This window comes from Crinia signifera, chromosome 2 (genome assembly GCF_055691185.1).
Source record: "Crinia signifera chromosome 2, ASM5569118v1, whole genome shotgun sequence".
Classification (NCBI taxonomy): domain Eukaryota; kingdom Metazoa; phylum Chordata; class Amphibia; order Anura; family Myobatrachidae; genus Crinia; species Crinia signifera.
This window is the reverse complement of record NC_139218.1, coordinates 302944392-302961230: the sequence shown is the minus strand read 5'-3', so window position 1 is coordinate 302961230 and position 16839 is coordinate 302944392. Positions and strand designations below refer to the sequence as shown.

The 16839-nt window shown below is 44.4% G+C and overlaps 1 protein-coding gene across 1 annotated transcript in view; it reads left to right on the top strand.

Annotated features, from left to right (window-relative positions):
• The first annotated feature begins 525 nt into the window (after positions 1 to 525).
• TDRD3 (tudor domain containing 3) overlaps positions 526 to 16839 on the top strand; it is a 240430-nt gene continuing 224116 nt past the window's right edge. The window contains exon 1 of the mRNA XM_083168890.1: positions 526 to 779. Coding sequence (XP_083025016.1) covers positions 736 to 779 — 44 coding nt within the window. The 5' untranslated portion in view covers positions 526 to 735. The remainder of the gene's footprint in view (positions 780 to 16839) is intronic.

Here is a 16839-nt window from a genome sequence, read left to right as displayed (position 1 = left end):
TGATAACATATCGTTCTCAGGTATGCACTATGCATAACGCAACTTGGCTCAAGTTCATAGCATATGACCATCTGCTGGTAATACCAGATAAGTGGCTGTGGACGGCGATGACGCCGGAGTGCGCATTAGCACTCGCCGCTCTGTACACACTGGGCGGCTTTTCAGCTGAAATCAACTCAAACTGCAAAAATGAGCTGTTTTCTGCTCAAAACCACCCAGTGTTTATGGGCCTTTAAACTTAATACCTTTTTGGGGGCAAATTGGAAGCTGAATAAAGTGATATTTATGAGAAAATAAAATAGGCAGATCATTGTTAATAGAATATACATGCTATATAAAATATACACGCACATACAGAGATCATTATTTCCGAACACGTCTCCTGGCTGTAGCTGCCGACAGTGCTGGAAACAGCAGTACCTGATCTACTTTTGTCTTTTTCTGGCGCCTTTCCCTTAACTATGATGGCGGCACTGGCTTCTCACATGACGTCGTCGCTCTGTGACTCGTCACCGGCTCAGCTTTGGTTGGCTGGTCGCTGAGGGTCAACGACTGCCCGTTTGCTGGTAGTTCGCTGTCACCCATTGTTGTACCTGACGTCATATGTGAGCGACGTGCGTGTCCAGATGAGGTGTCACCGTACCCGGACACCCGAATATTAGCGAGAGGGCTGCCTTCTGTACTCAACGAGAGCGCTGTGCACCCGGGGAGAGGAGGCCGCCACGGAGACTGGAGATGGCAGACGTGACTAGTGCATCGCTCTGCCAGGAGGAAGGATGGTAAGATGCGGCCTCACAATGATACACAGGGGCCAGAACCCAGGCCTGTGTATACTGTGTATATATCTATAGGTGTGTGTATATAAAGTGACATTCTCATACAGGAGATGCTGGGTTGTGACATGTCCAAACTATTCACACGCAAAAGTGTCACCCTGTCCTTTATGACCATATGGAAAGCACTGCCGGTCTTATATTTATGTGCAAACCTACTTCTCAAGTTTAAGTATAACTTCCAAGCAAAGTCCATTTTAATAAACTTGTATCTGCGTAAAGCCGCCTACACATGGTTCGATTCTGTGTAGCTTCTATTCGATTTTGCTTATATAGACAAAATCAAATAAAAAATCTAACGGTTTTCAGCTGCATTCAGTTCCAATGTGCGGCCACTCAACATCAAAATCGAATAGAAATATATATAGTAGAGATCTCAAGAGGTTGAGGAGACCACCCCGCTTCATCTACTCAGCGGCAGGAGTTGGTAATTTGTGTCATCCTGGGCCACTCCTGGTTGTTCCATCTGGTCCTCCCTCTGGACTGAGCTATTGGGGACTGTTGTTGTTCCATTCTGGATATACAAAGTCGGGACTCTCCTGGCCACTTTCCAATACATTGCCCGGTTTGGTGAGACCTTTTTATCCAGCTTTTAAAGTCATGTCAATCGCATGCATGGACATCCATGTGTACTATTGATATCACTGGCTTAGCCTATCATTTTAGTTTATAAAATAAATTTTTGCACTAGATTCACCAATCTGCTTTCATTTTTTATTCAGCTTTTATTCATATTTTTACTTGTAGCGCTGCTCACTTCCATTGTATATAGTAGAGATCTCTACTATATAGTCCAAACCAAATTTGTACACGGCGATCCTGATTCGATAGAAAATTAATTGCACCGTGTGTATGGATGGGACTTAACTGTTTTTGGACAGCATGGGTGGTGTAGTGGTTAGCACTGCTGAGTTTATGAGATCAATTCCCGGTCATGACCTATTTGCTTGTATGTGCTTTCTCTGTGTGCATGAGGTTCTTTCATATATTTTTGTTTCCTTCCACTCTCTGAAAACAGGAAATAGAAACCTGCTTCTAGGTTAATTGAATTGCTGTGTTGGAAACCCACTGGTTACATTTGCACTAAAATAAATAAATTTCCTCCTTTGTAAGTTAATGATGGCATCCTCCAGCAGCAGCTTGTTGGGAGCTAATTTGCCTACCAGTATATTTTTGGATTGTGGGAGGAAACTGAAGTACCTGGAGGAAACCCACGCAAGTACGGGGAGATTATACAAACTCTGCACAGTTTTAATTAAGTTATTATTTATTTATTTACAGTTTCTTATATAGTGCATCAGATTCCGTTGCGCTTTACAGTTGTAGACAGTGATAGAACAAACTGGGTAACAACAGACAGACTTGCAGGTGTGAGGGCCCTGCTGCAAGCTTACAGTCTGTAGGGATATATGAGGGAAACACAAGGACAGGCACCAGTAATTGCATAACTTGGTCCAGAAGGGAAGCTATATAATACATAAGTGCCTCAGAGGGTTATGCGTGTAGAACTTAACTATGATAGGCTTGCCTAAAGAAATGAGTTTTCAGGGAACGCTTGAAAGTTTGGAGGCTGGTAGAGAGTCTTATTGTGTGTGGAAGGTATTCCATAGGGTAGGAGCAGCCTGATGAAAGTCCTGTAATAGTGAATGGGAGCTAGTGATCCATGCAGTTATGGCCATGGTGGGAATTGAACCCATGATCTCAGTGCTGTGAGTCAGTAATGCTAACCATTACACCAGAGGTTCCCAATCTTTTTTGATTCACGGCACCCCTAGAGTATCAGAATTTTTTTCACGGCACCCCTAGGTCCTAAAAAAATTAATTAGATTGGGTTTATATGCGATTCTTGAGGCAGTTATGTGGTAAAGGGCAGAATTTGCTTCTGTTTGTACACGATTGGCAGCCACCAGCACTGGTTTTGCTCCTAAATAATTAACCATTAATAGTTTGAGTTGGTCCTGGACCACCAAGCCGCGGCACCCCTGCATGTGTCCCGAGGCACCCCAGGGAGCCACGGCACACAGTTTGGGAACCACTGCATTACACCATCCGTAAGCTGGGTGCTGTGCTGTTATTTTGTTCTGTGGTTCAAGCGACAGGATAAACAGTGTGGTACTTATGTAATATCTGGGCTCCCGTTTTTCTTATGAGACCGCGTCCCCTCGCGGGACTCGCTGCGCTCGCCACGCTTCGGGCGCGGTGGCTCCCTGCGCTCGCCACACTATATAAAATCAACTCCATGCGTAGTTGGATAGTAGGGGTATGAAAAAATGGGGTGCATTTAACATGGGAGCCCAGATAATACATAAGTACCCAAGATAGCCAGCTTATCAAGCGTTCCAGGGATTGTTTATCCTACTCCTGCAGGTACCATTAAAACATCTTTGGCGCTTCAATAATTACATTGGGCCAGAATACTGGGAGAATGTGAAAAAAATAAAATAAAAAAATAGCAGCAAAAAAAAAAGTGACCCACACTGCCTAGTGGGATTCAGTATTGAATCCCGGCGGTCGGGATCCCGGCGTTCAGAATCCCGACGCCGGAATCCCGACAGCCGAAATGCCGACAAGGGGGGGACGTGGATCGCCCCCCCCCTTGCGGGCTCGCCACGCAGCGGGCCCGGTGCCTCGCTACGCTCGGCACGCTATTTTATTCTCCCTCCAGGGGTGTCGTGGACACCCCAGGAGGGAGAAAGTGTCGGCATTTCGGCGGTCGGGATTCCGGCGTCGGGATTCTGAATGCCGGGATCCCGACCGCCGGGATCTTAACTGCATCCCGCCTAGTGTACCCAAAGCTGCTGTAATGGATGGTGGCAGTCTTCTATGGAAATTATAGTATAGTGTAAGTAAAGATGCAGCTCTCAGTGGAAAATGTAGGATTTTCAGAGAGGGGTTTCCACATGTAATCTAAAATCTTCCACTCTGCAGTGCATTGGAGTAAGTAAGGGAGTCTGGGGGAGGGTAACAGCCCTGAAAATTGGTCTTTTTGGATACTGTATGGAATACTGTATTAATGTTTAACAGTACAGATGGGCTATAGTATAGGCTGTTTAAAACATTTAAATAAGTGGTCAGGAAAAGGTTAAACATAATAAATACACAAACCTAATAGAACCCGTACTGCATTTTTCTAAGCTCTCAATCTCTCACTTCATGGTAAGGCTCCTGTCTCTTTCTCCTGGCAGCTGCTCTCTGGTCCATTGCGATGTTTGAGGACTCAGATACACACATACAGTAAATACGGTAGAAGAAGCTGGTACACTAGGCATGTGCAGCAGCTCTGCTGTGTCCCTTACACTGCATGATGTGGGGGCAGCTAAATCGATCATATTATATAGCAGTGCTATTGTTGTCATAATTTCAAGGCACTTGCCAGGAGGAGGTGGGTTTCCGGGCAACCAGAACCCCAACCCCTGCGTTTGCCTATGGCTCTGGTAAGGATAAACTGCTAATGATAATACTTAATAATACTTAAGCATTTATTAGTAGATGGGATATTCCACATTAAACATTCGTATGAAGAAAGCAAATTAGCACACATTTAAATATGGACAACAATATGCTGATGTGAAATAGTGAGGTCACTTTTAGATTTTTACATTACTATTTGAACTGCTATGGTCCCAATAATAAAAGCTATCAGTCCAGATAGGCCATTCTCCATTAAAGGTATTTACCAGTCCTTCGATATTAAGGTCCAGACATTCCTTAAGCAAGGCGACTTGCAAAAAGACAGGTATACTGTACTTTGTGTGTGTGTCTTTATTTTAACATTCTTGGTTGTTGTGTATTAGCACGGCACCCACTAAACAAATTGCTTAGTGGGCGATTCTGCGTAAGAAAATAGCATCGCATGCGATTTTATTAGGGTATGATGCCATTTACTTTACTATACACTTCTATGAGATGCAATGAGTTTTAGGCACCCCCCACTATCCACGCCACCCCGAAGTGTGGCGAGCGCAGCGGAACGTGTCCTCCTGACCTTTTCATACCTCCACTATCCATGTCGGCGTGGAGTTGATTTTCTATAGTGTGGCGAGCACAGCGAGCCACCGAGCAGGAAGCGTGGCGAGCGCAGTGGAATACTTGTAATGTAATCCGCGTCCCCTCACGGGGCTCGACATGCTTCGGGCTCTGTGGCTCGCTGCATTTGCCACACTATATATAATCAACTCCACGCCGACGTGGATAGTGGGGGTATGAAATGGTCGGGAGGTTGTGTTCCGCCTCTCCTCGCGGGGCTCGCCACGCTTCGGGGGGGTGCCTAAAACTCATTGCATCTCATAGAAGTGTGACGTAAAGTAAATAGCATCGCACCCTATAAAATCTCATGTGATCGCATGCGATTTTGCTTGCGGTGCGATCGCATGCAATGCAATGAAATCGCACTGCCCACAGCCAGAGAGCAGTGATTAAATTACATTGGAAAATCGCATTGCACGCAAAAACCCGCATGCGATGCGATATTCATATGGTGCCGTACATATGCAAATAGGGCGCCGTGATAATACACAAGTACCACATTCTTTTTACAGGCGAACTACAAGTCTAAGGTGTTGTGGTTCACCAAGTCCCAGCACACGGGGAAGGCCTGCTGGGACTTGTAGTTCGATTTGTAAAAAGCGATGTTTTTTTTAATGTCATTTTACACATATCAGCCCAGCATCCACCGTCCTGGGACACCTTGGACGGGTGAAGCCTGGGGAGGACCCCTTTTTTGGGGGTTCCCACTCCCCCAGGTACTCTATCCAGGGCCAGGGGACCTTATGTAAAGTGTGTCAATGAGCCCGGGGCTGGTTATGCTCAAGGGATGCGGCCGGAATCCCAACCGCCGCAATGGCAGCACTTTGTCCCTCTATGGGAGAATAAAATAGTGTGCCGAGCGTAGGCAAGCACAGTGAGCCTGCAAGGGAGGGGGGGGGGGGGGGCGATCCACGCCCCCCCCTTGTCTCGGCATTGCGGCAGTCGGGAATTACGGCGGTATTTCGAACATAGGGATTCCGACCGCTTTTTTTTTCTTCCTAAATACATCACACTTTATTGTCTAAAGTCGCACATTATCAGTACTAACAATCTCACCTTTTCCTTACTAAAAATTAAACAATCCCATGTGAATCCTGACTAAAAAAAAATCGCACCCGATTACATTTGCGGGTTTAACAGGAAATGTGCTATTTTTAGACATGCGATTTAGTGCGAGTGTAAAACATGTCTAAAAAAATCACACTTTATCTGTGTAGCTGGGTTTCACTGCTAATCTGTAGAAAATAGACTTTACACACAGACACACTGTTTGATTTTCTTAAACAATGTGCACAATAATGATAACCCCTAGCATCTGAACATGCAGTCAAATGTAATCGTATACTTAGGGACTGCATATTCAGCGGGGGTAACATCACTGAATTCTGTCTTTCAGCGACTACCTGGAGAGTCAATTGTTTTGTGGCATTGCATATCATATAGTGCATGGGTCCTCAAACTGCGGCCCTCCAGATGTTGTGAGAAAAAAAATCCCAGCATGCCTTGCCACAGTTTTGCTATGAGGGAGTGTTAAAACTGTGGCAAGGCATGCTGGGATTTTTTTTTTCAAAACATCTGGAGGGCCGCAGTTTGAGGACCCATGATATAGTGTATGAAGCATCAGGCTGCATGGAGGGTTAGTGTTCTTGGGGTAGAGGGAAGGGCATTATACTTCCTGGAACCCTCTTGGTATTCCCTATATCACGATAAAAAAATACATTTGGAATTGAAAATTTGGCAAATTGACTTGAACTGATAGGATAAAGTTTTTAAATACTTCCTCTGGCTCCTGATGAGAGCAATGTGGGGTCTATTGTTTCTCAGTAGAGAGAATATGGGCGATGACTAGATACATACTGCACGCTTTAATGATCTAGACCGGCGATAGCGTCATGGAGGGCCGTGCATCGCCTTCGCGATACACACTGAACATTTGTGCTTAATTTCTAAGTGATTTGGCCAAATCGCTGAAGTTCTGTACACACTGCCCGATATATATCGGATGTTAGATTGAATAACCAATATATTGATGCACTATCGGGCAGTGTGTACCATTGATAAATCTGTGAACGCCGTCATTCACAGATATATTGCGTCAGCTGTGCAACACAGCCGATGCCCGATTTACTTAAAGATGTATCAGTGCATCATGCTGTGTGTATGGGCGATCCGCCGACCGCCTGTACAACCGTGCTAGGAGCTGCTGGTGAGTGACAGCTAAATGTGCAGGCTCCCATTTGTGATGTCAGTCCCGATGGATCGGGCAGCGTGTATAGAGATCACGCTGCCCCATCTATCTGTAGTTATATCGGGATGAAGTCAATTTACCTACAATCAAAATCCAGAAGGTCAAAATACCGACAACCATTGACCGATGGTCAAAATACCGACATTTAACTTGTTCATACTTAACTAGTGTTCATTCTAGCACCTGCTATCTTTGAAAACCCATGCAGTTCCTCTTCCCTGCCTGAGGTGTCGCTTTCTGCTGTGGAGTTTCTAGCACAGGTCTGGTTTGCATATCGGTGCTGATATACAGACCACCCTGGGCTTGAAGCACAACAGCAGACAGCAACACCCCAGGCAAGGAAGAGAAACTGCATGGGTTTTCAAAGATAGCGGGTGCTAAAATGAACAATACTTTATCATCCCAGTGGACATGGAGGGGGAATATATAAGTGCCCGAAGCATAGCGAGCCATGCATGGGGACAGTCAATGGTCATTCAGAAAAATTTGTTAAATCCATTTAATTTCACTAAGTTATATGAACAATTTGTCAGTTTTCTAGCTTCTGGGAGCAAATGGTTGATTTTCAATGTCCCCATACATTACCAGATTTTTGTTCTCACCAGATAGATCAGACCGATACATATTTACTTGTGTAGCCAGCATAAAGCTGGCCATACACTAGAATGACATGTAGGAATGCACGATTTTGACGGGTCGTGCGATCAATTGTGTGCCCATCGTGTGGTATATCAGTTCGCTGTGCAGGTCGAGAGGTCGATCCTCAGATCATACGAGCTGCACGTCTGATCAGTAGTGATTGGGTGCAGATCGTGAGTTAGATTCTGCACATGCGATCAGTTGTTCGATGAATCGTACGCCCACCCTCATTTGACTCGCAGTTTCCTGCACAATCCCACCCCACCTCCTGTGGCGTGTGAGGCAATCAATCGTATGCGGCAGCTGGATCGCATAATGGATTGTAAGCCTATTGTTAACACATTGTGTGTCAAAAATACCCCAAATTGTGAGTCCCCAGGGCTGCTGGGGAGTTCAAGTGAAATTGTGACACAGTCAGAATCACAAGCTTTGAACTTCTAATGTATGGCCAGCTTAAGTCTCACTTATCCTCCGCAACACTGGACACTATAAGATAAACTCAGCAATCACAAAGCACTGTGTCCAACACTAGAGGGGGAGAGGAGAGGTCATTTGTAATCAATCATTTTGTAATCAATAAAACCTTTAGGGGGCATTCAATTAACCGGAAAAACTTTTCACAGGTCAAAAAGGGAGATAGCATTGCGCTTTACCGCTTGTGGCCAATCAATTGTAGATGCAATTTGCTCTTCCCTGTTATTTTCCAGCCTTCTCAATGTGACTGTGAATTTCATAGCTTGATTTCTGAACAAACAAAACCCCAGAACATTGATATTGGAATCCAGGAATTGCCTAAAAATGCTTAGTACATGTGAACAATAATTCCTTCAAAACACATATTGCACCTTTGCCATCCCCTTCAAAAGCACAGGGGCAAGGACCTTCTTTATTTATTTTTACATTGGACAAGTTTTGTATTTTACCTTAGTTATCTTTTATTTCCTGTAAAATAATTTTTAGTGCAATGTGCTACTTTCTGATTGCTTTACAGTTGAGCGATTATCAGTTGCAGGGAAACCTTTATTGCAAAGTGATTGACTGGAACGTTTGTAGGTGTAGCCTGATTCAGACTTCTACTGCGATCTCATATGCTGTTATATTGTGTCTAGATTCCTGCGACCATAGTGCTACTCAGTACTTTGACAGTTGACTGATCTGTGATGGGTAACGAATACCAAGAAAAAGACTTATGTTGGGGTGTTGAATATGACAATGTACATTGCTATTCGATTAAAACATAGCTTTACTAAGTATGCATTAGAATAATGTCCTCAGGACTTCCGGTTCTGGCTGCCTGATGAGGAGGCTGAGCACTGCAGCTCTGTTTAAAAGGCTGCCCAGCACCTCTTACACTGTGTTTCCGCCTCCCTCCCATCACCAATCTACCTCTCCCATACCCAGGACGGCCTCCCCTGCATGGAGCATTACTTTTCAGCAATGCACAGCACAAAAAGCCGTGCACAGCGCGACCTTGAGAAGAGGGGCAAGGAATCCAAGATGGCGCCCGCCACCGCAGACAGTGTGACCGGGCAGCAATCCTCTTCCCACGGCACCCCAGCACATCAGATGTCTCACCAGACTCACAGAGGAGTGGATGACCCTCTCCCTCCCTCCGGCTCACCTGACAATGCATTACAGGTACTCCCAGCTCCCTCAGACCCGGTCACATATGGGGATATGGTGCAGGCTATCAGGGCTGCCATAGGCCCCCTGTTAAAGGAGCAGGCGGCTGATATTACTCACCAGATTGCCCAAATGAACCAGAGAGTGCTCCTTACAGAACACAGGGTGGGAGAAAATGTTGTGGCAGTTACTGAACTTAAAAAAGAATCAGTACTTGTGTACTTTCACGGCTCCCATCGCATGCCATATGTAGTGGCATGTGATGCGATTTTCCCGTGTTTTTATGCATTTTTGATAAAATCGCATGCGATCTGATGCGATGCGATGTCATTTTTCACAGAAATTATGGACATGAGTTGAAATCATGTAAAATGCACCCCAAATGTCATTTTTCACACTGTTCCACCCCACTATCAACGCCAACCCGATAGTCGGGGTATGAAAAGGTCGTAGGACGCGTACTGACGCCGCTCGCCACGCTTCGGGTTGGCGTTGATAGTGGGGGTGGTACAGTGTGAAAAATGACATTTGGGGTGCATTTTACATGATTTCAACTCATGTCCATAATTTCAGTGAAAAATGACATTGCATCGCATCAGATCGCATGCGATGCGATTTTTCCCTGTACGATGCCCATCGTGGGAGCCGTGATAGTACACAAGTACCAAAGAATCTCACAGCCACACTAAAGAATTGTACCAGGTACACAACAAGCTACAGGACCTTTAAAAACGGGTTGAGAAGAAATAATTTGAGGATACTAGGCCTGTCAAAATCAGTAAAAGGGCCAGAGCTGTATGATTTTATTAAACTCACCCTACCCACAATACTACAGATTTAAGATCGCTGTGAAAATTTAGTTATGGAAAGGGCTCACAGGCTAGGCCCTCAACGCCCACAGGAGGGAGCCAGACCCAGGGCTTTAATTGCCAAATTACTGAATTATCTTCACAAATAATTAATGTGAAGTGCATCCCGCAGACACAGGAACATATAATGGGAAGGAAATAAGATCCTCCTATTCCAGGACTTTTTAGCTGAATTGGCAAAGGCTAGGAATGACTTTTCCTCTTTGCTCCAGGCTGATTAAAGAGAATAGGAAATTTGCATTATTGTACTCTGCAAAGTTGTGCATCTTCACAGGATCCTCATTCAATAACTTTGTCTCCCCTGGATGCAGAGAAATTCCTTGACGAAGAAGACACCACTCAACCCCCCCCCCCCCCCCCCCCTCGCTCCATGTCTGACTGCGATTGAACTTGGTGTCCTGACCCAGATGGGAACGGACACTCGGTCCTTTATATGACCCCTCTTTACCACCCTTACATGCGTTTCATGGTTTGACTCTCACTATTCCTTCCTCCCCCCTCCCCAGCACACAAATTTGGTTGTAGACAATTTCACGCTGCATCATTTAAAGATTGTGAGTATGTACTTGTGTTAACCTTCTTAGTATACAGGAATGTCTGTTAAATTAGGTTCATGGAATGTGGGAGGGATCAATTCCCCCTGTAAATGCAAGAAGGTCTTGTTATGCCTGACTAAGTTGCACATTGACCTAGCTTTTCTCCAAGAGACCCACCTCACGGCTGAGGAGACACTTAAACTTTCCATTTTGGGATGGGAAGTGCAAGCCTCTACCCCTTATACATCTAAGGCATACTTTCCTACCTGACCCTCTCCATGTGGGAGAAAATGCTCTGTTCCTGGACTTCCCTGGTAATGTAGGATTGCCATCACCTGTGGGCAGCTAGGTAAAGGTGTCTCACCACAGGTGATGGCAATCCTACATTACCAGGGAAGTCCAGGAACAGAGCATTTTCTCCCGCATGGAGAGGGTCAGGTAGGCAAGTATGATCTAAAGCATGGGTCCTCAAACTGCGGCCCTCCAGATGTTGTGAAACTACAAATCCCAGCATGCCTTGCCACAGTTTTGCTATAAGGGAGTGTTAAAACTGTGGCAAGGCATGCTGGGAGTTGTAGTTTCACAACATCTGGAGGGCCGCAGTTTAAGGACCCATGATCTAAGGCAAGGGGACTGGTGATCTTGGCTAGAACTGCACTTCCTGTAATAGTTGATAATATTGTATCGGACCCTGAGGGTCGCTACTTGTTATGTCAACTCACAATGTCTGATAAGGTTTATATCTTTGATTTCCCCTTATGTGCACCTTCCAATAGTGTTATGCGGAGACTTTAACATGATCGCATATCCTTTGTTGGATAGACAGATCCAGGGAAACCCAAAAAGACGTCAACCCAAATTTGATGTCTTTGGCTTCAAGGCTGCAGCTTTTAGATATTTGGCTAACCTTACACCCCACTGACAGTGAGTTCACATGTCTCTCTGCCTCCACTGGAAAGCTATCCCAAATTGATTATATTATGACCTCATCCACTATATTACCAAAAGTGGAGGAGGCAGGTATTGAACCAATTTCACTATCAGACCATGTTACGTGGGTTAAACTTACCCTGTCTACAGAGAGCTCATCGTTCATATCCTGGTGATGCCCAGCTTCCCTAGCAACCTCCAGCACACTGAGAGCTGCAGTTTTAAGAGCCTGGGAATCTTATTATAAGGATAACGCTGCAACTTTACACACTGATCCTCAGGCTGTACTCCGTGGTTCCATAATATCTTTCTCAGCCCATCAAAAACGTAAATTGACCGCTGACTATCTCTTAGCCCAGAATAATCTTACTAAATCGTTTCAGGCTTACAAATCACACCCTTCCATACACACCCAATCCTCTTATACAAAAGATAAAGCCCTATTTGATAAACTACTTTCTAAATTAGAAGCTTGGTATACGTTCCTAAAGGAATTTAAATTCCATAAGTTCTGCAATAAGTCTCAGCAGACTCTTATCTAACCTTTTACAGGGCCAACGGTCCCCATCAACAATCCACCCTCTAAAACAACCTGACCTCCAATAACCAAATAGCTGATGTTCTCAATCAATTCTATTCCCAGCTCTACTCACTCCCTACATCAGACAATACCCAGAGACAACAATTCTGGGAACATATAGCATTACCCCAGTTAGACCACGCCCTAAAATTCTCCCTTACGTCAGAGATTACTCTGCAGGAGGTGACTGCTATTTCTCACCTTTAATCAGGTAAGGCCCCGGGCCCGGACGGAGTTACGTCTGAGTATTACAAACTACTTCTCCCCCAAATTGCCCCATGTAAGGTTACCATGTTTAACACACTTCTTCAAACTAACACAATTCCCAATCATTTTAATTCTGCAAACATCTGTGTTATTCCCAAACCGTGAAGTGACCCCTCAGACCCAGCTTCATATAGACCTATATACTTTTTAAACTTAGATTATAAGTTATTAACGAAGATTTTGAGTAGTCCCCTTGTTGGTCCACCTAGGCCAAACTGGCTTTGTCGCAGGCCAACACCCAGTGTCGAATATCAGACGAGTTCTTTCAGTGGTGTGTCCAGGATGCCATTCTTTCCTTGGACGCAGAAAAAGCCTTCGACATGGTGCACTGGGATCATCTGTATTTCACCCTGCAGCGTTTCCGTTTTCCGGAAACCTTTCGTGCTGTGGCTGAGAACCCTGTATAGTGCCTCGTCCTCCAGGATTGTCTGAAATGGAACCATCTTTGAACCTTTTCAGGTATTGCAGGGAACAAGGCAGGGTTGCCCTCTATCCCAGCTCCTGTTTGCCCTTAAGTTAGAACCCCTTGCTATCGCCCTCCGTCCCCCCCCCCCCCCCCCCTGTGTCCCCTGGCATTGCCCTAGGTACTACTGTTGTTCACTCTAGAAATTTTATCGGGCAGGACGCCGGGGGGGGGGGGTGTCCCAGGCCGCCGACGTCACTAAAGTCGAAGGCGGCGCTGGGCTTCCCCGTGCAAGCTGTCGGGCAGGCACCAGGCTGTTTTAGCGGGGCGCTGCGAGAGGGGCAGGGCGCATTTTGCCCTTAAAATATCGTGCAGGGTGCAGCGCCCCGCTAAAACAGCCTAGCGGGAACACTACTACTGACATCCGTGTATCCTATTTTGCAGATGACATGCTGCTCTTCATGTCTAGTCCACAACATTCTATCCCCACAGCCATAGACATAATACGCCAATTTGGTAGCTTTTCTGGCTCTATAATAAATATAAGTAAGTCAGAGCTTTTGACCCTGTGTGGCCAACCCCTGAGTTTTCCTGATAACCCAGACTTGAACTCTATTCGCCCACAACCATCCCACATTAAATACTTGGGTATCCAAATCCCGAATAACATAGAAAACCTCTATAAATTAAACTTCACACCTTCCCTATTAAAAATACGTAAAACTATGGAGGGATGGCAGGATCTACCCCGTTCCTTACTGGGCCGTATGAAAGTTGAGAAATCAGTCTTATTCCCCAAACTCACCTATATAATGCAACTATTACCTATAAAACTATCCAATGCTGGTGCACTCCAGATTACTAAACATTGTAGCTCCTTTATCTGGAAGTCCAAAAAGCCCAGAATATCCATGCAAAAACTTCAGCAACCCAAACCGCTTGGAGGCCTAGGCTTCCCAAACTTAGCTCTATTCTAGGGCTCAACTGAATAGATATGCAATGGATTGGGTTCTGGATTTAGACCACTATTCTGTCCTGGCACCAGATAAGACACTATTTTTCCCTTGCTCTCTGAGCGCTCTGCTCCACTCCCCTAAAAAATTGATCCCCTCTCGGATATACTCACACCCCCTTTTTTTTTTTTTAAGAGACATATGAGGCCTGGCACTTTCTATGTAAAACCCTCAAGAGACCCATCCATTTCACCCTGGCTACCAATATGGGGTAACCAGAGTGCAATCCGCAGCTTTTAACCGTATAAAGTCAAAAGGGTTAACTTACTTCCCAAGTCTTTGACCCCGGAGGCAAACCTAACACCTTCGCGCAATTACAAGAGACTTTTGGACTGCCCCAAAAAGCCCTATTCCCAATTATGCAGCTGTTACACGATGTCAAATCCCTTCCAAACAACACTTTCACACAATCTGTGCAAGACCCTTTCTACAGCATAATCTTAAAAATTTCAACAACAAAAAATGGAAAACCAGACATCTATTATGAACTTGCAAACCAGAATGATATTGAGCGCTGATTAATTTTATTCTGTACTGCAGCTGCACCAAAAAGGGGGATTACCTAAACCCCTTTAATAGGATCAAACAGACAAGAAAAAAGAAATATGGAGCAGCGCTGTACTGAATAATAGAAAATTATTATATTTTAAAATATAAAATATAACAATAATATGGCCTATCTATTATGAACTCCTCGCCCCATATACTCAAGCCTCTTGGTCCCGCTCCACCCTTGCTTGGTCTCAAGAACTACCAGATATGCTTTCCCATGATACTTTATTTAAATACCACAGAGAAATAATGAGCACTTTAAAATCTTCTTTATTACAAGAAACACATATTAAAACATTAAACAGAGCATACAGCTCACAGGGACAGAGGAGTCACTATGTAGACGAGGAGACGGTTCAATGCCAAAATGCTGTTGCAGCTCCGCGACACTCTTCAACAATTTGTGGTCCTGCAGGCATATCAAACCATTTTGGAATAAGATACTTTATTATATAAATTAACACTTACACAAATCAGCTACCTTACATCATGTACCCTTACTTTTAGCAAATTTCAATATTTGGCACCTCTCTGGACCCCATGCACATTACATCCTGTTTTTGACAATATTAGTCCTGGCAGCAAAGAAATTAATTTTGAAACCATGGTTTCCCTCAAAACCCTCCCTCCCTGACAAGTCTCCATCTAATGCTAACCAAACTAATGCACTTTGATAAATATGACACTTCACTACCCTCTGGAAATACGTCTAGCTTTACCAGGAGATTATGAAGACTTGCAGCAACCTGACCCATTGTGAAAACCATTAGGATGTTTTACCTGCTCGAAATACTCAACCATGTGTCTCATTATTCAACTCTCCCTAACTAATTATATCTATATTCATTATTATTCATTATGTGCCTAGTGATACAGATCTGATACAATTATATACATGCTCCCATCAAATCTAGTGTGTTACAACAAGTTCCTCTACCCTCCCCAACTTTCCCCTACTATATATATCTCTATTTCTATTTTTACCCCTCCTAACTTTACATATAAAACTGGCAGTTACTGATTTTGAATACCTATATTGTTTATGTCGGTTTCCTAAGTTGACCCCTGTCTAGCGACAAGCAATTGACTATATATTATCTTGATCTCAGGACTGTCATTGTTTGTCCAACATTTTAATGTTATCATACGGATCGGCAAATTGTGATTTTGCTGACTTTTTTAGTTACTACTCTGTATGATTTATTCTACAGTTCTATGTGAAAGTATCAGAAAACCCAATAAACAAAGTTTAAAAAAAAAAAAAAAAAAAAGAATAAAGTCCTCAATAGTTATGATTGTAAATTTATTTATCAGTTTCTTGGACCAAGATTTTAAAATTTTGGTCCAAGAAACCGTTAATTATTATCGGTCATAACTATTGAGGACTTTATTCTAATGCATACTTATTAAAAGCTATGTTTTTATCTAATAGCAATATACATTGTCATATTTAACACTGTGCCCCCAACAAAAGTCTTCTTTTTCTTGGTATTCGTTATGCTTTATTTCTGACTGTGGGTAGCACCTCTTGGTATTCGTTCTGCTTTATTTCTGACTGTGGGTAGCACCTCCAACCCAGTATAAAAGCAATAACAAGCTTTAGATATGATATGGGACTTGGAGATTTATTGGCAGCTGATAATTTAATATATGCTTCTGAATAAACACGCTGGCACTGTCCTGTGCGAAACCATTCAAACAATACTGATCTGTGATGGGTGCAGCCTCCATGTATGCGATTACTGGGATTTACAGGACTGCTGGTGGGCATTTCAATGCAAATCCAGGCAGCAGAGACCTGTTTCCACACAGCCTATGCATACATCTCAGAATTTTGCTCATAGTCCCTAACCATACTACAGCAAATGGCCACTAGTCTCCTTAATGAGGACATATTTTTATACTCACCCAGGGCTGCATCACCCCCCCCCCCCCCCCATCGCTTACATGCTCCACCGGGGATATGTGTGTGTGATGTGGCCACCGCTGCGCTCCTCTGGGGGGGGGGAATGTTTTATGCGGCTACCGCCGGGGTTGGAGATGTGGCTCCGGGTGGGCTCCAGGGGGGGCGGGGGTCACTCACCTGCTCCCAGCTCCTTTCTTCCTGCTCTCCTCAGAGGGAGCGCTGCTGCTGCTGCTCCTGCTTCCTGCTGCCCACCACCGCCGTCAATTGGCAGGTGCCCTAGGCAAATGCCTATTCCTGCCTAGTGGTGGCACCAGCCCTGTACTCACCTATTTTATCTTTCTAGCATTTCTTCTAGATTGTGATAAATTTGTTATATTGAGATTAGAATAATGAGTAGGTAAAATGGAGGCATCT